Source organism: Lepisosteus oculatus, chromosome 13 (genome assembly GCF_040954835.1).
Source record: "Lepisosteus oculatus isolate fLepOcu1 chromosome 13, fLepOcu1.hap2, whole genome shotgun sequence".
Classification (NCBI taxonomy): Eukaryota; Metazoa; Chordata; class Actinopteri; order Semionotiformes; family Lepisosteidae; genus Lepisosteus; species Lepisosteus oculatus.
Window position 1 is genome coordinate 22634328 of NC_090708.1, and position 27398 is coordinate 22661725.

Consider the following 27398-nt stretch of genomic DNA (forward strand, 5'->3'; position numbering starts at 1 on the left):
CTGGGTGACACTGCTCTGAATTCAACATTTCTGAGAGAGGAATTGATAGGTTGTTTGATCTGTTTACTCAAGCAATTTCCTTGAATTTAACATAACTCTAATGTAACTTCTAGTGTTGCTGAATAGATGCACCTCAACCGATACCATGAAGTTCAGGAATTGGTTTTGAAGTGGCTGCTGGTGCCGAAAAGATTACTTAGATAAATACTGGAATAATACATTTGTCATTCTTGCAGACTTGGTCCTTAACAAAAAGTATTCAATTGACCTGGTCAATATTTTAACCACAGATTTCTTACGCCTTTTTCTTTGAACACTTCACCTAACGTACAATACAGAAAACCTTTAATTCCTCATGACATTTTGAAGATAGCTATGCTAATGAGCTTTACTCAGGATTTCTTAGTAACTAAGAATCATAGTCACTTATCTAGTTAAGAAAAGAATACATTACTTCCTAAAACACTGACTTTTAAAAGCAACATTGAACAAGAGTGGTGCATGTTCCGTATGGACACCTTGGGAGTAATACAGAAGGGCATATGTATTAGAGGCACGCACCAATAGGGCAGAGGGCAAAGTGGATACAGCTCCTTCTAAATTACTGTTCCTGTGATGACTGATTTGTCTCTAGTTTTGATCACTGTTGTGACTCCCTTGTCCTGGCCTTCAAGTGACTTGTGCTGAAAGTTAATTAAACAACGCTGCCCATTCCACATTCAGTTTTTTTTTAGTAACATTAATCACATGCCGACTACCAAAATTCTTGCATTTCTGATTTTACTAACCAATCCAGATATGTAAAGGAATGCTGTCAGAAATGTTCTGAAAAGTAATGACATTTGATGATAAACAATTCTGAAACAACAGTGTTTTAAATTGATCCAGCTTATTAAATCTTCTCTGTATCATGTCAGGGGTATATTCGTTATACTGTACTAACATGGGTTAACATAGCCACTTAACATTGAGCTTCCCACTCAGTTGAAACAGAGGTCAGGTTTGGAAAAGAAAATCAGATTGGAAGGTGCAGTTTAATCACATGTTGTTGCCTCTGAGTGGGAAGTAGAAATAGAAAGAAATGTGTGTAACAGATGCGGAGATACAGTAAGGATATTGCAATTTAAGGAGCAAGTGACCAGTCTAGAACTCCAGCCCAGGACTTCAGAGATACAAAGACCACCATACTCTCTCTATCTCCAGCACTTTAATGCAAGAATGTGGCAGGTAAGATCCACTGAGGACTGAAATCAAACTGGTACCTGTATTGTTAAACAGTGAAGGCACAAGCAGCACATTTAGGGACAAAAGGGCTGTGTTTTTATATTTGAGGGAATATTTATTTCCTTTTAGTACCTGCTTGTACAGGATCTCTGGAATATGGTGTCTGTCTTAGAGAAATGGCTATCCTTGTTTAGCATTAGTTTTTAAGAGTGTTGTGCTGTGAGGAAACCAGAACTGCATTGCTCAACAACTGGATTTTTGTTAGTTCACATTATGGTTGGTCTATCCTTGAGGGGACAAGCAGGGACATGTTTGGATTATGGATAGCCTCTTTGCAAATAGATTATAGTTATTGCTTCCCATTTTGTGTGTAGTTTCTAATTAATGTATATAAACATTTGGATGTCTTTTAGGTTTGCCTTTTCTTTATTGTTCCATCACTAAACTGTGTCAGAAACAAAGAAACTACAGTGCCTTGCTCAGAATCATCTTGACTGTAATGGGTATTTTATGATAATTAATCATTTGTTATACATTGTATTTATTAAAAAGTGTCCACTTTATTTCTACATTAAACCTGACCCACCTTTATAAAATATGGCATCAGTGCTCCACTTAACTCTAGACATTATCACTTAAAATGAATAACAATATGTAGCAAATGCAATTTCTAACACTATTTTATTGTTAACCTTCCAGTCTGAGCTTGAAGAAAATTTAATTGTTCTTTGGAACCAGAGAAAGAACAAATTTCTTCTGCTTTTTGAAAAACTAAATATTTAAGGGTTCTTAAGGGTTTCTTAATATATTTATTATTTAATATATAATATAACAAACAGATGTGAATGAAATTATTAATAGAGTTCATCTGTCACTGAAGCAAAAATATTATGTTTCAATGAATATAAACTACGGTTTATGTGATTATAGGATACTGTTTTTGCACATAGACATTTATAGTATATCAAGATAGTTTCAGGCTAGTTGATGTATAGCTTAATATCCGGCAAAGGTAATTTTTATCATTAATCTTTAAGGTTGCTTTCCAAATTAGTAACTGGTATTAACTACAGTATCAATTATCCTTGTGTTATAAAAGTACAGATGAATGAGAGATCCGAGTCACGAAGAAATAAAATATGAACCTCCACAACTTTGGAAACCAGACCTAATCTCTGCAGAGCTAAAAGTGTTAAAAAGAGTAATGCACTAGGAGGTGTAACCGTAATAAGAGTTTGAACAGCCTGCGTGATTTGTTTAAGTTCCAAGCCTCATATTCCCACATGCTTCTTGGACTTTCCATTTCATTGCTTCACAAAGACATGCCTTAGAGTTGAAGATCAACCATATTGCAACTAAGTGTTTCTTGCTCTTTATCTATGCATTTTCTGATAGTCTATATGCTTTCAGGAAAGACATGTTCATTGAAAAAGATTAATAAAAAAAGTAACAAGCTGTGAAGATCAAAAGCGAAGCCCGCTGTGGAAAGTGCCATTACTGTCTGTGTGAACCACAGTGAGGGCTCCTATTTCTGTTTCATGCATTATTAAAGCCGTTATTTTTGCAGAGGAAAAAAAAAGCCTCAAGAAGCGTAGATATTCTATGTGCACATCAGATGAAATGTGTTTTGTACAAAGCTGAGTACTTAAAGAGGGTTCAAAGAGCACCTAATGTGTAACAACAAAGATTTACAGTATGTCATTTACAGAATGTGTAAGAATAAGTGCATATGGAGATGGGATATGTTTAGATTGCAGTTCTTCAGTATACATCTAAACTCTTTTTTTCACAAAGTGACTATTAAAAGAACCAATATTCTAGATGTGTATTAAATATAGTATATAATTTGTTGATCTTTTCATTTTTTCTCCTTCAAAATGTCTTTCAGCAATAAGACATTAAGCGTGAAAAGCAAAGTTTAATAATATTGAACTCAGTGTAAGCAGGAGTAGCTCTTCATTGTGGAATCTTTGGAATTTACAGTACATCTTTGCTGGTTTATTTTTCAAAGGTTTTCACTTCAGCAAATTATTATACTTGTTGAACAGTACTTCGGGCTTGTTATTAAAATGTGTATGTTTGAACTGTGGCATAAAAGGAGATTGCAGTTCTGCCTTTCTACTAATAAGAGATGATTATCTGTTTCTTTTGCTGACTGCAGCAGCTAAGCTATGCGTGTCTCGTCAACTGTCCTCTCATTTAGTATGGGTGAGCAGAGAAAGGAAGAGAGATACAGACCTGGGAAACAATTCACATGCGTATGTCAGAAATTGTTGAAGGATTCTTCTGTATAATTAAGGAAAGAAAAATGTGTGTTTGGGTAAAATTCGAATTTGCCAATGACAAAATAAATTTACATTAATTCTAGGCTTTCACATTCAACTTTAACTCTACACCTAAACATAATTTAAGATAAGCACTAGATTAATCCCATGAGGCCAATACAGAAAGTAAACAAACTGTGAGAGCTTCACACGCATACACAAGAATGTGTCATGTTATAAAATCACTGCATATTTGTCTTTTTTACTCTCCTCCCCTATTTGAAATGATAAATTCTTTCAGATTTCAGCTCAGTGCTACAGTCCTTGAAGGAAGAGTAGTGATCAAATCAGAACAGGCATGTCCTGCAGATGATGCAGATGATGTTACACCACTGGCTTCTCTTTCACGCAGCATGCAGTATCAGAGAGACACTCTTACAGATGACAGAACTGCTCACAAGAAGAGCATAGGGGGCAGTGTTGTACAGCAAGATGAACATAACCAGCTAGCTACAAAACCTTCCCTTCGGTCACAGCCAGCTATCGGTACTGTATTTGAGCAAGCAAGGCATATTGGTACTCTATAGAGCCTAACCACTCTTCCAACCCACTGAACATCATAGAATCACCCCCTACAACCTGTACTCATTTAAAAAGAGCAATTGGAAATCATTTTCACTGTGTGAATATCACTTGGTATATTAACACTGTTGGAATTATTGGAGCAGGCTTGAATGTTGTCTTTGATGTATGTTTTCGTATATCAACCGTCATGCTGTGGGATTTTTGTTCCCTGGGATTTTTGCAGTTTTCTCCTCTTCTTTCCTTGATTTATGCAAACTGTGTTAAAAAAAAAACGAAAATGAATTGCATTCCTATAGTGTTTCCTTTCTAATACATCCCAAATTGCTTTACATATAGGAAGGGACCAACCTGATGCACTGAAGTGTGGCACCCACTTGGAGGTCCCCCATCCCAGTACTGATCATGGCCAGCCCTGTTAACTTCCGGGAGCTGACAAGATTAGGATAGATGGGCTAACACTGCTGTCTTAAAATGTAATTTATTGAACCAAAGCAGTGTGGGGAAATAGGTTTTCAGCACAGGTGCTTTTTCAAAGAAAAAAATTAATCTGATGTATGAACATTTTAGTTGTATGGTAGATTTCACATTTCTTGCATCGACAAATCAGTAAAATAAAAATGTAGCCTCTAACAAATGTTTGACCTTGAATACAATTTATTGTATTAATTGTTTTACCAGTAGAGGGAGTTAATCTACCATACCTTTCCATGGTAAGACAGCTGGTGTTTAAATATTTTTATTGGATGAAAAACACTGCCTTTAACGACAGGCTTATCTGTATAAGCTGTACTTGTTTTGATTTTTTAAAAATATTTCACAAAATAAACTGCATATGTTGTTTTCTTGAGAATGCAAATTATTTCCTGATATAGGGTTCTGTACACAGAAACAAAACCATACTGTATGAAAGCAATACATGTTGCAGAAATTGTCATAAAATAAATAAATAATTGCATTTCCAGGGAAGAAGTATCTATTTTTGTTAAAAGGCCATTGTGGCAAAAAAAATTTCATACCGTGTTCAAATTCTTAAGCGTGGTTTCCTTTTGAAAGCTACTGCTTTGCTTGTAAGCCTCACACACACACCACTCTTTGATTCTGTCCTCCACATGAGCGTGACTTTCTTTTCAAGTGCAACAGGGACATCAGAATTCTAATCTGCACTTCATTACTGAACTGGATCAATAGCAGGACAACAAGCACTGCACACAAAATGAGCACAATATTCGACACAGTTGCATTTCTCTGGCGTGTGGCTGAAATCCTGAGATGTCATGTAATGTTTCAGTCAATTGGATTTGGGATCACAGAATATCAGTTGAACATTTTAAAACATGTTTGGGGAGACATGTTACTTTATTCTGCTTAAAGTGTTAGCTAATCCTTGGCTCACCCTGACTGAAAATCAAAATCCAACATAATTCATCGGAAGGAAATATATGCAGTTTCTAACCAAAGCATTTTCTTGCTGAGCATTTAAGCTTTTACCTATTTTTTCACACATGATGATGAATCTTTTGTTGTGGAAGACAACTGTGGCACAGTAGTTATCGATTAGTTTGAATGCTTTGCCTTTATTTTATTAACTGTAACTGCATTCAGCATTTTATTGCAGGCGTTCTCAGCCAAGCTTTACCTGTCTAACATCATATATAATAGCACAGATAGGAAGAAGGGCTTGAGTAACCATAATAAAATGGTTATTTTATAGCTTATTGTTCGATATAATATTTAAATCTGATCAGAAAGTATGATGGTGTTACAAGTCTTATTACAAGTTATTTACTGAGCCACAGCACAATAGCTATGATGGCTCCTGAGACTAAGAATAATTAATTGTGTGAACCTGTGAACCTGTATGGACTATGAGCTATACACAATTCAACTGACGTGTGCTGCACCCTAATTTCACCAATGCTTAATCAGTTCTAATTTGTAGAAATGTTAGAATTTTCAAATTGTTTACTGATACATGATGATTATATCTTTTTTTGCAACAGGTAATAGTTTGAAGGTTTTATGGTCCAAATCAAAGCGCTTGGTTAACAGCTACACAACCACTCTTTTATCCTTGAGTCATATCCTTGAGCACCACAGTATGAACCAAACCCATTATTTTAAAACAGATAGTGAATTATGTTATTCAAAGAGTTGTAAACATGTGATCTAGGAAATTCATAGAAGCCCGAAATACAACCCCAATAGCACTGTGCCTCTTGGTTTTTACTGGATTGATAATTGATCAATATGAAGAGTCCAGTTTATCCAGTTATATTGATAATATCATCCACTTTAATGCCACACCTGTGGATCAATCTATTTCTCCAATTTATATATGAAAAAGACACGATTGTTTACATTAGATAGAAAGTCTCAAGAGCATCAAGATAAGGTTTTGACCTTTTTTCTCTGGCAAGAAGATTTCCATACAAACCGGAGGGAAGAAAATACGTACTGTACACTACAAGGACTTAAAATGAGATCTTTTTCTTGCAATGAAAAAGAAACACCTTGCTGCTGACTCTAGACCACATGTGAGCAAGGCTATTTCACACTTCTGTACAGCATGTATTTGTGGTGAGTAACACACAATTCTGAAGACTAAATAAAACCCCAACACCTACCAGTCACTTGCTCACTGGGGTATCAACACAGGTCCTTTTCTGGAATGAGTGCCCTTTGGTGTTGGTTTTGTATAATTTGCACTGGGTGTAAGGTAGACAATGTTAAATGCTGTAATTACTACAAAATAAAAAGGACACTTAAACAATACTGTTATCTGTTACTGGTCTGTGCATGCACAGGTGATTTTGGGGGATGAACAGAACCTGTGGTAAGGAAAGAGGGGTCCTAGAAATCTTTATAATTGCAAGGTGGCATAGTTGCCTGCAAAGTAAAGTAATTCCTTGATTTAGTGGTCCCTATCCATTACACAAGCACCACCCAATAATACATTTTTATTTTGGATTTTATTGCTAGAAATTAATAAATGATTTTAAAATAGTGTTTATTTGTCTACTACACAATGTTTGGTAATGTTTTTTTTTCTTTTTCTTGATTTTAATACACAGAACCGAAATGTCTGTTATAACACATTGAGTGCTTTGTAGTTTCAGCAGTGCATATTTTGAGTGATTTGTAGGCTCTTTTCGGGTCTTTTTGCCATTGCTAGAGAAACCTTTTAACAGAGCAATTTGACCTTCTGGCACTCAAAGTCATTCTTGTGTTTTAACATCAGCGATAAGCCTCGACTCAGAAAATGAGTGATTCATTTTCAGGTGATGGACGTTTGATGCTAAGAAGTGAAAAATGAGCCTTTGTGTTCAGTCTTACACATAAGGAAAAGTTTTCAACAACTTTGTTTAAGGTCAGATTGAAGTTTGATGCATTTCATAATCAAATCAAAATCCCAGTGGTGTCCTATTTCTTTCTCTCAAAGAAATGTATTTCAATTTCATATTTGCCTGTAACGAAAATAATTTGCCATAGAATATTGACAGCAAATTCAATAAATATTTTTTTAAAAGACGGGACAAAAGTATTGATTTGTGTAATTGATTGAGATTTATTTTATTTTTAAAATGACATGCCAATGAGCAAAACTGGATTAGCAAGTAGGATGTCTTTGGACTCCAAATTAATTTAGCACTTCATTTTCAAAGTTGAAAGTTTCAGTTCAAAGTTTACTTCACTGCTACAGCTGCAAAAGATTAATGATTAATGAACAACTTCTAAACTCAGCATTCACTTTGACTGTGCTTTCCCCTAAAGACCATTTAAATATAGTATGTTTTTCCTGTTTTTTCTTACTACAAAACAACAAAAACTAAAATTGTTGAGCAAATCCTGTAACTGGTAATCACAACTCTAGCAGTGTTATTATGAAGAAAATTACACTGGTATGCTTCCATGTAACTGGCTGTTTCCACGCAAAGCAGAAAGCATTTAAATAGTTAGGAGATGCAGTTAAGAGATTAAAAGGTGCACCTCTACATAAAATTTGTATTTAAAAATGGTGGCTCCGATATAAAATGACAATAAAAGTAAAATGATACACTCGATAATGAGAAACTAACGTGCAAGTTCACAAAATGTATTTTGTGCACAGGACCTTTATTTCCAATTTTGCCATGTAAGACTGCTAAGGTGTGCATACATAGTTTGAGTATTGACATCAGTTTCCAAAACACGTGACACATAAAAAACAAACACTTCCTGTCTCCTTTGCACAGCTAAAGATCTACAAAAAGTAAACTGCGTTAGAAGGTAATGTGAAAATGTAATATTTATCATCGACTGCTGAGAACATCTGACATTAAGAAACGCTTTATGGTTTAAAGTGTTAAGATTTAACCAATATTTTTCTATGTATAAATTATTTTACAGTAAAATAAAATGCTGCCGTATGGTTTGTATAATATTGTGGGATTAATTTGTTAAAAAAAACTTTACAATTATTAACTCTGAGCAACAAGTTTATTCAAAAGCAAATACAATTATTCGCTAATCTGCCCGTTAAAGACAGTCTCTCCGACTAGTAACTGACGAGGATCAATAAGCCTCACACTGTCAGTCACAGTTCACCGAGGAAGAAAAGCAGTACGTTTCCACGCGTGACAACTATACAGACCAAACACCTACTGTATAATGATATAGTGGCCCTTTACATTTTCTGCATATGTCCAGTTTTTCCGAACTTGTTTTAATTGGCACACCCGACGTCTTAAATCTCTACGTTTTGCAAGTGCACCAAAGAAAGTTAAACCAAACTACAGTATACTGCACACCCCTTAAAGAAACAGTGCACTGCTTTACAAGCTTTAGTTTAGTTTAATTTTTAATGAACAGTGTCTTAACCATAAAATGTACGTAGCGTTTGTATATTAAGCATTTAATCAATAATTCAGTCTTTGAAGAAACACTAAATAAATAAAGAATAAATAAATAACTAAAGGGAGAAAGTAATTATTCAATTAGTATTATTACTTAGCAGTCTTTTTTTCACCGTCTCTTTTTTATTTTGTAGGACTATGAGGACCGTGTTGGTTTTATGCTTTTGCCAGATATTTGCAGGCTTTTTGTGTGCAGACAACAAAAAGCCCCCCAACTTTGTCCTGATGATGGTGGACGATCTAGGCATTGGTGATTTAGGGTGTTATGGAAATACTACTTTAAGGTTTGATTTCTATGTCGTTATTTAAGTTACTTCACGTTAATTTATATTATGCATATTATATTTTCTAAGTGTTGGCTAACCTCCCTAAGTATTTTGAATTTCGGTGACTCTAAATCATTTAATCATTTATTTAATGCTGCTCCTCGTAGCAGTGTTTGATGTGCAAATACCTCTTTAGTTTCTATACATTTTAAAAATACAGTAACAAACCACATGCGTCTGTCTTCAGCAGCGCTTATCGAAATGAATTGTATCTGTTTTGCTGGTTTCCTTGTTGGTGATTGTTGAAGTCGAGCTCATCCAGTTTCTCTAAATTGTTATTATTATTTTTTTGTTGTTGTTGCTGCAGAACTCCTAACATTGACAGACTCGCCCAGGAGGGAGTGAAGCTGACGCAGCACATCGCTGCGGCTCCCCTGTGCACTCCCAGCAGAGCAGCCTTCCTGACAGGGAGATACCCAATTAGATCAGGTAGTGGCAGGGAAACTCAACCAGTTACTACAGTCTTTATACTGTAACACAACGGGGGCTCAGGCGGGCGCCCTTGCTGCATTAGGTCGGCCCCCCACCGTCGGGGGCTCGAACCCGGGACTCCCGCGTCACTCTGCAGGGACCCAGCCCGGTGAGCCAAAGAGAGATCTCTCTACAGCCCAGTAGCTGTAGTCCTGCTATCACAGGGGAGGGCAGTGACGTCACCTGCTCTGGTACGCCGGCACTTACACAGTAAGTGTAAGTAACTGTTGGCCATAAGCATTACACTCTCCCCCGCTTAAATCGCCGGCCCCGGCGAAGGGGTATCCCATCCCACTCTCACACCAATGTAACGCAACAGGGGCTCAGGCGGGCACCCTTGCTGCATTAGGTCGGCCCCCCACCGTCAGGGGCTCGAACCCAGGACTCCCGCGTCACTCTGCAGGGACCCAGCCCGGTGAGCCAAAGAGAGATCTCTCTACAGCCCAGTAGCTGTAGTCCTGCTGTCACAGGGGAGGGAGGTGACGTCACCTGCTCTGGTACGCCGGCACTTACACAGTGCCTGTCGGCTATAAGCGTTACAATACAATACATACTGTACATGTAAGGGATGTGAGCAACACAGCTTGTGTGTAGTGAAAACGTGAGAAACTCTTATTGTAACAGATCAGAAAGCTGTAGAATGGTATACTGATTTATGCTACTTATTTATGCCATCAAATATATTGCTATATAATTGTGTGATATTAGTATTATAGTTAAAATTGTTTTGAGCAATAAACCACATTTGAACTTTTGTTCTATCTGCAGCTTATCTTAATACTTATACCATAAGTAGGTACACTTATGATATTTGAAATCATTTATTTTTATTTATTGAGTAAGACTCATTTAAGTTAATCTATTCTTTGCATATAGTTGATTTATCCTAAATGTATGCTTGTTAAAGATCTTGGATCCAAGAAAAAAGTAAAAACCGTATGTAGTGGAGTTTTCTCAGTCTCCATTTAACATGATTTCCTTAGTAGCTGTGTCAGACTGTATTTGGTTTTGTGTTCTTCAACAAATGTTCCAACTCTTTCTCCAGGTATGGTGAGCTATGGCAAAGTAGGAGTGTACATAGTAGCTGCTGCTTCAGGAGGTCTTCCAACACAGGAGGTAACATTTGCTGAACTTGCCAAACAAAAAGGCTATTCCACAGCACTCATAGGTAAGTGTACTGTACTGTATATACAGACAGATCAGTGATACAGAGAGATTAATGAAGGTATAGTAACATAAATGTAAATGTAGTTAAAGGACTGGAATAACGACTGTGACTCATATTCAGGCACAAATAATGTTGATATTGAAAATCGGTTTCCACATCAGAATGGTTACAAATGAGAGGAGGGCATTTGGCCCATCTAGCCCACAGGTTCCCTTCTGTTGTCATTTAAGGGGTGGCAGTAATGTGCTGCTGTTTGTTCAGCTTCCTTCATGGCAGAACACCAAGCTCCTTTTTCATGGGCTGTATCTTCCCAGGCCATTAAAGAGCAGGGATGATAACCACGGCCTACTTAAGTGTTCTTCTTTAATTCAATCAGTGAAGCGGTTCCTCATTTCTCTTCCTGATTCCTTGTGCACCATGCCTGTTGTCTGTCACCCAGGTGCAGATTGGCTGCTGTATGTCACACAGGTGACATTATCAAATAAATAGCATAGTAAATAGGGCAAGTATGCAACTCTTGTTTAGCCCCAGATCACAGAGTGTCCAACAGTGCCACAGGACGGAGTTTCAATGTGGAGAGGCATTTGACAGCTTTCTCCTGTAGCTTGAAAGAGAACTGTGTTCTTTGTATGCGCCAGATAGAAGATAAAAGGAATAATCAAATTGCATTAAAGCAATGCAATTTGAAGCAGAATGACTTGTATTTCTCCTCATGAAAATTAGGAGTATATTGTTGAGAGTTTATGGTACTGTATGTATTTGGGTGTGGATTACTTGCCCAAAATTATGGACACCGATTTAGAAGGATAGTGGTCAGAAATGTGTGCAAGTAGGAAAAAACCCACAACATGTGCCGCAGTGCAGCAAGTCAGAAGGGAGAGTGATGTAACTTAGGAAGTTTATTTCCCCAATGTGCTTCTCAGAAACAGGATATCTACAAATCCATGTGTGGCTGTAATAAGGTCAGTTCTAGTTATTGGCAGTCTGTCATTTTGTTCAAAATATGAAAAAAGATGTCTTCCTTTATTGAGGAAAGGATTATCCCATATGTCACATTGGCATATGAGATGTTTATTTTTTCAATGAAAATCGGGAGTCTGTCTTTCCTTTGAAGGGTCATTCTTCTAAAATGTCATATTTCCACATTTACCTTTCCTTGCTTATTTCCTCATGTTCTTCATTTACATTCCTAAACAATAGTACTGAGATTATCAGACCATGATATTCAAATAACTGTACATATAGATGTGTTCTTGTTTAGCGATATCAAAATGAAGACTGTAGTCAAAAGATTTGTTTTGTTGACAGTGCTCTGTCTTTGTTCATTTAAGTATAATTTCACAGCACTGATGCCCAAATGGAAGTTTATAACTGAGATTCGAGAGGGGTGAGGACAAGACAGTCTCAATCATCGCAGCCTAATTTCTTAAACATTACATATCTATATTTGTAACATCTGCCTGTGCAGATCCCTCTTCTTTTGCATTTAATATGAGCATTCTTTCTCATCCCATGGCCTCTCCATCCACCTCTCCAGCTTTCCCTTGGTTCACTTCTTTCTCTGCGGGGGGACTCACATATTCTAAAGTTGATGAGACTCATTCCTAATAAAGAGCTAATTGTTCTTTTAATGGGGACAGTATTAACAAGATTGTTTACCCTCCTTAAGGTATAGTACCTGGCCCATGATTCAGGATTTTTTACTTTCGGTCCTCTTGTTAGTTTGAAACAACGTTTCGTGTCTGTGTGAAACAATTGAAGGCAAATGTCAGTCAAATGGTTGGATTTTCCACTAAATCATACTTATTTAATACGTGTGTGTTACTTTTGCAAGAGCCACTATGTTCACTTCTTTCTTTTCTTTCTTAACTGTAGGAAAGTGGCACTTGGGGTTGAACTGTGAAAAGAACAATGACTATTGCCACCATCCAAACAATCATGGCTTTGACTATTTTTATGGCATTACGATGACCAATCTGAGAGACTGCCAGCCCGGCCATGGCACTGTGTTCTCCAACCTGTTTGCCCACATACCCTTTAAAAGCATCGGAACGACTGTAATTACTATGCTGGTGTTGCATGCTTTTGGGTGTCTCAACCTGTCCAGGAAGATAGTTTTGAGCTTTGCTGTCCTCGTTGCTCTAATTCTGGTACTCTTTGCTATTTTCATTTTTACTTTTCCATATTTCAACTGTTTCCTCATGAGGAATCATAAGATTGTTGAGCAGCCATTTTCTTCTGTGGATCTAACACAGAGGATGACTTATGAAGCAGTACAGTTTATACAAAGGTACTGTAAACATTTTACATTTTTGTCATGTGGGGTTTAGAGTAGAATTGCTAAGGCAGAATTCAGAGGATCCAACTTTGAAAGGCTAAATTCTAAGAGGACTTCCAAAATCACATTTCATTGCAAATCCACTTTCATTGTCTCTTGCTTAGATGCACATTGTTGAAGCTGAATATGATAATAATAATATAATAATATAAATATAATAATATTTAAACTTTAAAGATACAGAACATATTTTAGTCAGATTAATTCCTTCATAAATTCCCCTCTCAGTCTCTTGCCATTAGTGTGAAAATGTAGTAAATGTTTGTGGTTTTCACAGGAAATGTTTTTGTTGTTCCCTTTGTTTCATTTTGTTTGCTGAAAGTAGTTTAAAGGTAAGGTGAGACATAACCACACACGTCCTTTTCTGACTGTTAGTTTTATCCATTTGGTTGCATTCAGTTACACAGACAAGGAAGAACAAAAAAGGCAATAAAGTATAAAATCAAATAATAAAGTGTTCTTACAATGTGATGGAAGATAAATTAATTAATTGTTCAATTTGCACCTTTTTATACAAATTGCAATAACAGTGTGTTCTACATTTAGAAATGTAAATGAATTAATTTCTTGTTTCATTTAGTCACACCCTTTTAAGGTTTAGAATTGTCTTCTAAACATATTACTAAAACATTGTTTTAACTGCTTAATGTCTGTTTCTTTCCTAAATTATTGAAGAAACCTTAGCGCGAACAAATGCAAGTTTGGATAAGAAGGTAAATTTGCTTATTTAGGACAGTAGAAAATGTGGAATTTTTACAGTCAGTGATGCTAGATCTTTGCTATCTTCAGGAAAAAAAGTTTATTTTTAATGTGAATGTGAATAAATGTGAAAAATAGTTTGACAGATTTATTTTTCTCTGCAGGAACACAGAGCAGCCCTTCATACTTTTATTTTCCTTTGTTCAAGTCCATACTGCACTCTTTGCATCTGAGAAGTTCAGGGGGTCAAGCCAGCATGGCATTTATGGAGATGCAGTGCAAGAGGTGGACTGGAGTGTAGGTATGTTGTGCAGTTGAGTGCTGCATCAGAGATAATCATGTTTAAGGAAGATGCAAACAGGCTAAACTCATTCTGTTTGATTTTAATCTACAGCATGCAGTGAGAGATAAGGTTTTTTTCTTTGTGGCCTTCACAGTGTACACAGTGGGTGAAATCTTACTGACTGAGCAGGCTGAACCTTCATCAGTAGACCATCTCCTATCCCCATACTGGTGTATGTTCTTAGTGTTTTTGTGTTTTTTACTACAGTATATTTTTGTATTACTTTAACTCAGTTTCATAATTTATGACTGGTACTGGCACTCCCAGAACACTGAGGACTTACAATGATTATTATTGTGACCTCATAACACCCAATTAGATGCTATCTTCCCTTGTTAACAAAGTGCTGCAAAGGTTTTTACCCCTAACCACTAATGTCACATTTTGTAGAATTAAAAATAATGTATACAAATTTTATTCAAAATGTTTATGATCAGAAGGAACCCTGTTGTATATGAATGATATTGAATGTTAGCAAAAACTGCAAAGAAAGTATACAATTTGAAATTTCCTAATTGAGTCAGCATTTTCTGGAAAGACAGCAATTACTGTGAAGTAGTTCAGGTTGGTAGGTGCGTCAGCACGCGTAGGCTCCAAAGGAACAAGTAATAGATTTATTCCATGCTGAAAAGAGAAGAAAGAAAACACATTTCAGCTGTGGAGCCTTCTTCGGGTGTAAGAAAGATAGGGCAGTCAGCAAAGATAATATAGCATGGGAAAACAAAAGACAGGAGAGAGGAGGAGGAGGGAGCAGGGGAGACGCAGAGTGGCCAATCAAGTGGTGTGAGGTTGTGAGAGGTGAGGAGAGGTGTGAATCGAAACCTACAGGTGAATAGAGAGAATTAGAAGAAAACAAGACTGTCGTTGAGAGAATGGGGAAGGTATGAGCCAACTTTCTGCAGTGATGACATCAATTTCCAGAACCAAGCACTCAAAATGCACACTTTTTTAATCAACAGAGGATACCCCATGTGTGTTATTGACAGGGCCCTTTCCTGAGCCAGAAGCGGCCCTTGAACCATCAACTTGATCAGGAACTCCCGGCCTAACAACCGCATTCCTTTGGTGCTTCCCTATCACCCTAACACACTCTATCCCCAGGACCATTAATGACAACTTCTGTCCTCCCAGAAGGATTTTCTATTCATCATCAGGACAGAACTATGGATTCAGGGAAGAGCAAAGGCGGCGGGAAATGCTTCATGGTAAACAATTCATGGTGCACAGACGTGGAGATTATTCCAACATCATGCTCTACACATCTTGCACAGCTGACAATAAAATGTCGCCCTTTCTATCTACCAAGGGAATTCACATCGGTAGTTCTCACAGTGGTGTGGAAAATTTCACAAGGACACTGAATGAATTACATGGTCACCTTAACAACAGAAAACAATGCCTTATCTACATCAACATATCAGCTGCCTGACGCGCAGAACAAACACGTTGGACAATGTTTGCTACCACCGGCTGGTAGATCTTCTGCGAAGCTACCGGAAATAATATCAATGCTAACTATGTTACTGGCTACATCAATAAATGCATTGAAGACGTGATTCCCAGGATTACTGTTCACACATACCTAAATCAAAAACTGTGGGTAAATAGCGGTATAGGTCAACAGAGGATGCTATTGCCACTGCCCTTTATACTGTCCTCTCAGACCTGGATATGAAAGGAACATATGTGAGAATGCTGTTTGTTGATTACAGCTCAGCATTCAATACCATAGTGCCCTCAAAGCTTGTCGTCAAACTCCAGGACCTGGGACTGAAAACCTCCTTTTGTAATTGGATCCTGGATTTCCTGATGGAATGTCCACAGGTGGTGAGGGTGGGCACCAACATATCCTCTACCCTGACTCTAAAAACTGGATTCCCCCAAGGCTGTGTGCTTAGCCCTCTCCTCTACTCCTTATTTACCCATGATTGTGTCGCCAGGCATAACTCAAACTCCATCGTTAAGTTTGCGGACGATACAACAGTCTTCGGCCTGATCACAGATGGTGAAGAGTCTGTGTACAGGGAGGAAGTTGAAACCCTGGCAGCATGGTGCCAGGAGAACAACCTCTCTCTGAACATTAGTAAGACTAAGGAGACGACCGTGGATTATAGGAAACACCAGGGAGGAGATTACATACCTATTTATATCAATGGGACTGCAATGGAGAGGGTCAGCAGTTTTATGTTCCTGGGAGTTAACATCACAGAGGACTTAACCTATACTCACCACACCAAAATCGTGGTCAAAACAGCATTCAGTTACTGTAGGTTTGCATGCGTCTTTGCAGATTTCGTTTCAGTAATGATTTCTATTCTTGCCACTTACCATTACCTGCCGGCTTTATGCAAGGATAACGATTTGATATACTTGTATGACCCCTGACACTCATCTTGTTCAAACACGGTTGCAGATCTTTCAAAGACTCTGCTAGATTGGTAGTGATTTTTAACCAGTTTCTTTCTCACCTGCATGCTCAGCTTGGAAGGGCAGTCTAATCTGGGTAGTGTTGGGTGGTATTGTACACATTCCAATACTTGATGATCAGTGATCATTTATTCTGAATTGAAGGTAAACCACTACACTAATTCTGTGACCTTTCAAACTAATCTTTTATACCTAAGTGAGTTAAACTTGCTGAAACAGAGGGATTGGATACTTACACTTTTGAGAATCTTTGTCTCTGAAAATCTATTTTATTTACAGTACATAAAATTTATTAATTTAGCATGGATTGTGTAGTTTATGAAACTGAGGTTCTTTTGAAAGGGTCATGACTGAATGCTGAGATCACAATACAATTTTGAAACTTTGCAGGAGGAAACTGTGCAAGGCACAGTATAATAAAATAAACTAGGACTAAAAGTGTGCCTTTTGTGTATCCACATAGGTGGTTGAATGTGGTTGAAATGAGTTTTATTTGGTTGCTAAGAAACCAAATGCTTCTGGTCTAGATTATGCTCTATTGGATAATCATATACTGTATGTACTATTATGCAAGGAAACCTTTTCTTTTTAAAAGTGGAATTTTAAGGATGTTACTTCTCAGTGTTTTTTGCTGGTTGGTAAATACATTTATACTGTAACTCCTGGATTATCCTATAATTTATGGTGTATACAGTATGTTCTTTTCCTTTGCCTCTTTTCATTATTCTTTTTAGAAAAACATTTTTTATCAAGAATTCTACACATCCTTACAGTTTGTACAGTTTTCCTGTTGAACTGCCATCAGATTTAGAAAACATCTTCATCTGTGTCTGCAATATGTCATAAAAGAGGAGACAGATATCTGTGTTTGGATACATAAATATTAGGGAATGCATTGACTGATTAGAGTAGAGTGAAGGAGACTAAACACTGCTTTCTCTCCTCGTCTTTCTGCACAAGGTGGTTCTAAACGTTTGAACAGTAGCGTGAATTTCTTAAAAGCGTTCCTTCTTGGATAGACACTAAACAAATTGGTTCCTCACAGTGATGTTTTCAGTGCCACTTCTGCTTTATTACTACGGGCATTTACTTGGTTATGTCTTAAAAGGTGGAGTGTGAAGCTCTCCAGCCCAAATCAGCCTGATTGCCGATTGCAGCCTGAGGTGCTACTTTGGCTGTTGTTCTTATCAATATCAGCACGATGCACAAAAAACCTAATTGTTGGATCAGGGTGTTTATGGATGACAGATGCACAGTAGGGACTTCATGTGCACAGCAGCATTAGCAGACATGTAGCAAGTAATCTCTTACAGTGTGATTTAAAGATGGCTGAACAGCGGGGTGAGTAATTGATGGCGGTTTGTGAAGCACTTTGGAAACCTGCAGTCCTTGAAAAACATGTTACTTACAAGTGTTTTCTTCATACTGCTGCCTTAGGGGGGAACGTGGTGGCTGTCTTCTTATTTAGGCAAATTTCTACTCACAATGCCAAAATTGACCTTTTTTGTATTGTATGTTTATATATGTTATACATTATATGCTAGCTTTAAGTTTTCAGAACTATATGTTTTTTTTCCTTTTGTTGTGTCAAAGAATGCACACTTGCTTCTTTAGATATTTGGTCAACATTTGGTCAAACACTTCTTTTTTATTTTCTTTGGACATTGAAGTGTTTTAGTCATCTTATGTCTGGTTTTATGCAGCATAAAGAGGCTACAAACTCTGATCATTTTGGAAGAAGAGATCTAATATTCTAAATCTCTGTGCTTCTTCCATATCATACAGTAGATGAGCACCTTGACATTTGCTTAGAGTTCACTGCTCTCAACCTAAGCTAAATATCACAAGCTGACAAGATGTTATTGTGATATGAATATTTTAACACAAGGATATCATTTCCCTGACCTGGTTTAATTAAAAATAACAGTTGGATGTATTCTGATGATGGAAATAATGTAATGTTGTGTAAATTGGTATCTTTTACAATTAAGCAATATTAATGTGCAAGCTCAGAATTTCTGTACCTTCATATATGGCTAGCAGCTAAAAAATGAATTCATAATCACTGACTATTTATCTTCTGCTATTTCCTTCATGGCTGTCTTCTCAGGTCATATAATGAATGTTTTGGACAGGCTTAATATGAGCCAGAATACACTTGTGTACCTCACTTCGGACCAGGGTGCCCATCTAGAAGAAATATCAATCAGAGGTGAGGTACATAGAGGATGGAATGGCATATACAAAGGTAAATAATATCTGAACGAATACATGCATGGAGTTTAAAAAATGCACTCTCTTTCCTTTTAGACATTCTGGCAGCATAACAGCTTTATCTGTGCCTAGAATTAAATCAAATCTTTCATCAATTCACCAGTCGCAAATTATAAACGCAGTAATTGATGCTGACATGTTTGTCAGAGTCTTTTTCCTTCAGCTTGGTGAAAACCCAAAATCAGATACTGAGCTTGTGATTTGCAGTTAGTGGTTTGGACGATGTGATCTGGGTTTTATGTCTAAAACAGAAGAACTGGTATTACTTTGAGCTAACTTCACAATGTCACTGTTCTGACACACAATTAGGCCTTTTTTCAACTCAATGATTTTGTCAGCCCAGCTTAATATTTTTCAGAAACAACAAAATCCTTATAACAAAACAACGGAGAACATTTATATACTTTATTTTGTTTTACATAATAGGAGGATTCTTTTAAAGTACCCTAAAATGTACCAACTAGAAAAAAATATATTTTTAAGAAAAGCATTATGTTTTGATAAAGACAGACAGTGGATATGTAAGTGGCACCAAATTCTTTCACTTGTGCTCCTTATTAGGACAGTTGTCTAAAGAATAATTTAATGGCAGAATCCCATAGTCATATACTGTATGCAGAATAATGTCTTGTAATCACATCTTCGTGCATCACCATTGCAGTGTTAATTATGCTCCACAAAAAAGGAAGAATTGTGTTTTTTGCACTCTGCAATTCACAGTTACAGTCCTTTGTGATAAACTCTTGTGTCCTTGAGTTTAGTGTGCTATACTTTCTTTTCCTATGCTATGCTTTTTGTTGTCATGTAGGGCATTTGATTGGATTGCTAGAAAATGGTTGTTGGAAAAGCAAATGTCTAGGGATCATTTCTAATTCCCTTCTGTTCTGAATTTGATCTTGTTATTGATATACTACACGGATATCTTCAAAGTTCAGTCTGGTTGTACTGATGGGGGGAGGAGATGGCATCAGAGGAGATGTTTGTGTGTGGGAAATGTTTGTGTTTTATTTTTTTGTTTGCTATGTTCCAAAGCATTTCAAATAATTGAGGCTTGTAAGGCAGGTACTGTACCTTGAACCTGTTGGGACGTTCCTACAGTACATTATGGTACATTTAAGTGTGACTTCTTTCTAGATGACATGCTGGTGATTACTTGGAAATAACAGATGTTATTTCACATTTCTTTTTTAAAAAGCTGGAAAATCAACTAACTGGGAAGGAGGTATCCGTGTCCCTGGGATTATTAAGTGGAGTGGAGTGCTGCCTGCGGGAACACAAATTGATGAACCCACAAGCAACATGGATATTTTCCCTACCATTGTCACTCTTGCAGAGTTAAAAATGCCAGATGACAGGTACTGTAATACTGTAAGGCTCTTATCACAGTGCATCATAAAGGATGAATCATTTGAAATATCACAATATGATGAAATGACAGTTTACTGATTTAAAGGTTCATTTTCAGTAAACCTGGGTTCTGAATGCTGCTGCACAGGCTCAGACTCTGACCTGACCTGCAGCTGACTGCCTGCTAGTGATCTGGGGTATTTCACCCCAGAATAATATAAAACACCTGCAGAATTAAATCATTCCTATAATGCATGTGGGTGGAAATTTAATACAACTACTGTACACGTTTTAATGTGCAACACAAGCGTTACTATTTTTATGGAGAAAATATTTTATAACTTGCTTATGAAAACTTTATTTGTTCATCCTCCTTGCTTTGCAATTTTAAACCATAAAGCTCATATTCAACGTTCAATAGCTTAATTGTCATTACTTAGAATTGATTGTAAGTGAAAAGCTACCAGGCAAAACCACATAATTTCAGTTAACATAAATTTAAGGAAATGTGTCTCCTAACCCATTAAAGGTGTTTAATTGTGCAGATTTTACACAACAAAAAAGTGATGTATTTAAAGCACTGTCCATCTTCTAAATTATTTATAATTAATTGCTTCATTCTTAAATGTTTCATAAATGGCTTTTTACAATAGCTAAATTACCAATTCAAAGGCTTACCTAACTAAGTGTAGGACAAGATCTAACACAGCTAATCTGTTCTTTTTGGATAAACTCTTTGTTTCTGTAGTTACAGAAAAATTAAAGCTGAGTGGTTAACATTGCTACCTTGCAGTGCTGTGGCCTTAGTTCAGTTACAGACCCAAGGTGCTATCTGCGTGGAATTTGTATGTCCTCCCCATGTTTGCATGGGTTTCTTCCGGTTACTCCGGTTTTCTCCCACAGTCCAAAGACATTCTGGTAGATTAATTGACTTCTGAGAAAATGGCCCTTGTGTGAGAGAGTGCGTATTTGTGTCTGTGTGGGACAGACCAGTGTCCGGTCCAGGGTGTCCTGTCCTTGTGCCCTTTGCTTGCTGGGATAGGCTCTGGCTCCCCTGCAACAATGAATTCAATGAAGCGGTTAGAAAACGGATAAATGGAATAATGTTACAGTCATGCAATGTATTCATTTATTTTTTGACTGACGTTGTCTCTCATCCTAGAGTAATAGATGGACATGACCTGATGCCTCTGCTGCAAGGTCAAGTTCAGCAGTCTGACCATGAATTTCTCTTCCATTACTGCAATGCATATTTAAGTGCAGTGCGGTGGCACCCTAGAAACAGTAAGCCTTAAATTAAGTCATTTTCACAATTTTCTGTGATCCTTTTTTAGAGAAATGAGGGTCTCAAAAGAGCAAATTTCATCCCTGAGGTTGAATGTACAGATTTCTAATTAAAGTAAACCTAGAGGTAAATGTGACTGTTTGCTACACCAGGCAAGAATTGAAAATACATTCTTGCATAATATGAGTGAGAGGTATGTAATTCTGTATTTTTGTATTTTGTATTTAAACAGCTCTAAGTTCTTAATACAAAATAATTGAAAATGGGATTATGATGAAAAAATATGGATCCTATTTCACCTAAAAAATACTGTACTGTAATTTGTCTTTGCTATAACTCATGAAGACTTGACAGTTAAATATGAGAAGCAAATCAACACAAAGTTTCATGGCCTAATTCCACCATTGTTGATCTTTATGATTTTTTTTTTTAGGCAGTGCTGTCTGGAAAGCCTTTTTCTTCACTCCGGATTTCTATCCGGAAAATTCAACTGGTTGTTTCCATACACATGCATGCTTTTGCACTGAGGCTTACGTGACGTATCACGATCCCCCACTGCTTTTTGAGCTTTCCCAAGACCCATCCGAGCGTCGGCCTCTGACGCCGGAAACGGAGCCCAGTTTCCACGCAGTCCTGGGTGTCGTGCGGGATGCCGTGGCTCAGCACACCAGTTCGCTGGAGCGTGCCCCAAGCCAGCTGTCTCCCAGCCACGCCATGTGGAAGCCCTGGCTGCAGCCATGCTGCTCCTCACTGCTTGAGCTGTGCGCGTGCGAGGAGGACCACGCGCTGCAGGAGGGCAGAGTGTGAATGACGAGGGCAGCTCCCTGGGCGAATCCAAGGGGTGGGCCACATCTATGTCTCCAAACACTGAGTAAAGTCATCTCCATGTTGTTCAAAATGCAATTGCAGTGTTCACAAAACAGTTCTCAGGGATTTCTTAAACTGTGTGTACAGTACAGTATTTAACATTAAAGAGCATTTCTTGTGGCGGCACTAGGATATAGTTAGCCTCACAGTTCATGGTTCCTAGGTTCAGTTTTGGATGAAGATGCTTTTTTGCATGGACTTTTCTTCTTTCCTTCAGGTGTATGTGGATTTTCTGTAGGTGTCTTTGAAGACTGCCTTTGTGTGCCCAGTGGGAGCCTTGCATTTCATGTAGGACGTAACCCGCCTTGGTGCCTTAGTTTCTGGGATTGGCTCTGGATTGCTGTAACCCTTTCAAGCTGGATAAATGGATGAATTTGTATGGATATATTGCAGTTACTGATATATTAGCAATGTGTTGTATTGTGTATAGCGACAGTACTAATTCTAATCATAAAGTGTCCTAGAATTAAATTGATTTTCAATTAAAATTCTAGGACTTCTCAATATTGAGAAATTCAATTATCAGTCTGCAGATTAAACTACAGTATGTAGTATAACTGCTACATACAGTAGTTGTATTTTCTCATTGAGTAAAGACTGTCTAGTAAAATGGATTGCAAACAATAGTTTAACCATAGTAACCTGGAACTTAAACTTGGGGTGACTTGAGGATGGCCATGATGACATTTTAACCATGTTCTTTCTGCATTGCAATTGTTGTTTTTCTCCTTCAATGTCACACTTCTAAAATAAAATCAGCAAAATGCTGTGAAAAAATAACAAGCAGCCTCAACAGTTGTTAACTACTGCTGCAACAGACTTTACGAGGACAGCTCATATCTTAATAATGGCCTAAAGCACAGAAAACCTTATTACCATATTAATTGTGTCCACGATTGCCATCCCAGTTCAATGCAGTAAAAGAATTGATATATACTCTAACGAGCTGGGTGAAATTCAAAGTGTAAATTAGTTTTACGGCAAAAAAGATGCCAATATCTTGATAAGTCCACCTCAGTGTGTCTTAAAGCTGACCACTTTTCTTATTTTTTTAAAACACCAGCAACATTAGAAGAGTTATTTAATTACCAAGGAGCCCATCTCTATCCAACCTTTTGCCAGCCATACAAAATCAGTTATTAACAAGTTGGCAGTTTCCAATTCTGTTTATCAAAAAAATACATTCATTTTGTTTTAGAGATAACCACACTATACACATATACACAGTATGTGTGTGCATGCATGTATACAGTATATGGTGGAGGTGTTTATGTAGAGCAGTTTAGGAGTATTTATTCTAAATAGGAGTATTTAGAGAAATGGTTGCAGGGAGCAGCTGTTATTGCGAAAGCCTAGAGTAACACTAAGGTAATAAGTCCTGTTCCGCAGTGCTTATATGTCAGGGTTAGGGGTAAAAATTAGCTGTACGAACTGAAAGCAAGAAACAGAGGTCCCTACATCAACAACTGTTCAGAGAATCCTGAACAATACACTGTTCATTCATTCATCCCTCAAATCATTCAAGTAGCACAGTCATTTAAATTCCTCTTCCAGTTTCAGCCCAGCTCTTCTTTTTCTCTGGAAGGCCAGAACATGTGAATTTCAACAACTCCTTGTCTCTCCATTACACGAAACACAAACTTGTCCCTTTTCTACCCTGAGACACCATGCTGTATCTAACTTTGTTAACCCTTTACACTTACTCTTCCAACATTACCTTAAATCAGAACTAATGTCATGTCATTAGGGAAGACACCTAATTAGACACTGGAACCTTATAAACTAAATAGTGGAATAGTTCAGCGCTTGAGCTACAAATCCCTCTGACCCTTTCAACAATCATCATAAATGTTTAATTTCAGTCATTGCAAGGTCTTCATTCACACTTTCACTCCTATTAGACCCTCTGACAAACACTGCAAGCCTGGTGATGGTAAAGCACAGGAGCCAAAAGACTACACCTGTGCTATCTAGATTAATTTTGGAGTTCTCACTCACTGCCATACTTGCAAGAGCCTATACACAGCCTGCCAGCCCTTTTCCTCTTGGCTGCTAATATACACTTGATAATAAATCCACAGGGTGGCCACTTACCCACAGAACCAATCAGATATGCTTTTTCCACCTGTGGAATTCCATTCTTATTCAATGCCAATTACTCAATTAAGTAATTAAGTTGTGTCTAATTTCACTCCGATAGGCGGCTTTAACCAAAGCCTCTCCATGCACACCATCACACAGGCACAGCTACTGTAGAAGAAAAGTAGTAGAATAGGCAAGTGTGACAGAAAAGAATATTGCGACTGAGGTAAAAAAAGGAAAGTATTTTATCAGTACTGTAAACAGTAAAAGCTGAAGTACTATATAAGGTGATAAGGGATGGATAACCAAAGAAGATTAAGAAATATTAATCATGCTAAATATTTATGCAGGGTTTCACAGCAGAAGACATTGATAACATATGCCATGTTATAGATAAAGGTTCATGATTGTCAGGTGACTTTAGCATAATAGAGACTGAGGGAAACAATAGATTGCCAGGATCTGTTTTTTTTTTGTTTGCAGTTGTACTTATTAACATGAATGATGGTATTTGTAGATATTATAACACTCACTGAAAATGTAACATTGTAACAAGAAATCAATCAGTCTTCTATTACTGATAATTCTGAAAGCAAAAGTGAGGATACTACAAAATAATGGAAATTATCACTTTTAAGAGATTTTTAAGAGATAACCATACTACATTTCTACAAATAAACAACCAGAACGGTTTAGGCAACAGTAAAACATTTATATGTATCTGTATATATGATGTAATCTACATATATGATATGGTACATTAAGGTTTCAGAAAGCTATTGATAAACCTTCAAAATCTCATAAGTCCCATATAGGAATTCATGGTGATGTTGTCACATGCAATGCGCACTATGTAACAGATAACAACCCATTATCACAAGACACATAACCTCTTATCCGGTAAATGCAAAAGCAGTGGTGTAAAACTGGGATCTGTTTTAGGCCCACTGGGCTGGCTGTTTATGTCAATAAATTAGAATAAGGTGTAGTCAAAAAAATGAGTTAAATTGGCAGACGCCACAAAAAGGAGTGGCATACACAGAACCAATGGCAAAGGACCTACAAAAAGTTAAAATTAGGACAACACTTGGAAAATGAATTTTAACATACTATACATATTACACAGATGATCCTGAGTTGCAGGAAGCTACTCATAAAACATGTCGGGATGTATATGTAGATTCTTCTATATTCTTATCAAAACACTAAGGGGAAGCAAAAGAAATTGCAAACAAAATGCTTGGGTATAAAGCAAAAGGTGGAATCTAATTTAAACCTATAGAGTTTATGCTCAGGTTTTAAAATCAAATTGTAAAACCTCTTTTAGAACATTGTGTTAATTTTGCACACTATTTCTCTCAAAGGCTATAATTGTTTTAAGTGGAGTTATTTCCTCCCAGTTTTTGCATGGGTTATCAGTTTCCTCCTAAAGTCCAAAGATATTCTGGTAGGTAAATTGGATTCTGGGAAAATTGGCCCCAGTGTAAGTGTGTGTGTCTGTGTCAGTGTGTGCCCTGAGATGGACTGGCATCCCATCCAGAGAGTGTCCTGCCTTGCAGCCATTGATTGCTGGGTTATGCTCTGGCTCCTCCGTGACCTTACATTGGATAAAACAGTTAGAAAATGGATGGATGGATATTATTGTTTAATAGACATGTACTGATTGTGGTCTGGGACAAACGGGTTGACCAGACAATACAAAAAATTATCTGGTTGGCCAATCAATTGACTGTCCTGTCTAAACACTATATTCAAAACTCCAAGTGTTTTATTTAGTTCACTAACAGGCCCTTAAAAAGTCTGAGCTCCTCGCTTTTGATTTAAAAAGCACGTAAATCAGTAATTGGACTTGGGTTTGCAAAGGATAACCAGACACAGAATGTCAAACATGAAGTAGCTTATTGGAGATGTGACCCTCATAGCTATTGAATGTTTTCTAAAAAATGTTGTGCCTTAACATATCCTGTACATATGATCCATGCTGAAGAGTCCTGGAAATCCTATTAAATTCTGCTTACTGTTTTAATTAAAACCTGATATTGTGCATTTAATTAGTAATTAAATAAATTTTTTCTGTTGTCAGAGGGGTTCTGGTGCTTAATAAAACTAACGTGTGTAATGATACAGTTTCATCAGTATTTGAATTAATGTTGAGTTCAGTGTGATAAGTGTCGGCTGTTTATCTTCACTTTGCCCCTCTGTTGACTCTGTTTTTGCTGCATTTTTTCCAGTGAGTTAATGCCAATGAAATGGAACACTGTGCATCACAATTCTGCCAAATTATGCCCATGTGCACAGTGAAGATATCCCAGTTTAAACATCAATCTGGTCTCATAGTTAGCAGAAACCATCTATTTTATCTTTCGGCATTTTCAACCCTATTTTTTAACTTTATATCTAATTTGAATAGAAGTGCCGTTCAGCACTCTCTGTGAGTTATAGCAGTGATTAATAATGGTGTATAAGCAAGAATCTGCAAAGAGAATTTTATAAACAACCTTGATCAGAACTCAAAGTACATTTCAGAAAGTATATTTTATCAGTTATACAATATCATATATTCTGTACACAGTTAAGTGCTGGCAAATTATCCTCTTGGGATTTATCTTCTATAAACAATATGTATGGCATTCACGCAGCTGTGAGAAGACATTTTTTTTGCAATAATTAGATATTTTTTGCTTAGTCACAAGCCAAAGGCAAAGACACTGAAGTACATTGAAACAAAACAAATATTCTTCTTAAAAGGGCACAGCTTTAAAAATACATCCTTTTCTATACAAATTTAAAAGCAAAAGAAATCAAA

General features: G+C 37.1%; 1 protein-coding gene across 1 annotated transcript; it reads left to right on the forward strand.

The window, feature by feature from the left end:
• Window positions 1-8278: 8278 nt before the first annotated feature.
• sts (steroid sulfatase (microsomal), isozyme S) lies at window positions 8279-26725 on the forward strand. Its single transcript, XM_006638012.3, has 10 exons — window positions 8279-8339; window positions 9100-9249; window positions 9599-9720; window positions 10808-10930; window positions 12806-13220; window positions 14132-14268; window positions 18848-18985; window positions 20207-20366; window positions 21521-21642; window positions 22077-26725. Exons 2-10 carry the CDS (start codon window positions 9104-9106, stop codon window positions 22448-22450), a joined length of 1737 nt encoding a protein of 578 aa, XP_006638075.1. The 5' UTR covers window positions 8279-8339; window positions 9100-9103; the 3' UTR covers window positions 22451-26725.
• The last annotated feature ends 673 nt before the right edge of the window (window positions 26726-27398 follow it).

Bases quoted from the DNA above. Each gene is read 5' to 3' on its own strand.
- sts (XM_006638012.3), top strand. From the start codon at position 9,104: ATGAGGACCGTGTTGGTTTTATGCTTTTGCCAGATATTTGCAGGCTTT. The intron at 9,250-9,598 runs GTTTGATTTCTA...TTGTTGCTGCAG, and splicing joins TATGGAAATACTACTTTAAG to AACTCCTAACATTGACAGAC. The intron at 14,269-18,847 runs GTATGTTGTGCA...CTGTCTTCTCAG, and splicing joins AGAGGTGGACTGGAGTGTAG to GTCATATAATGAATGTTTTG.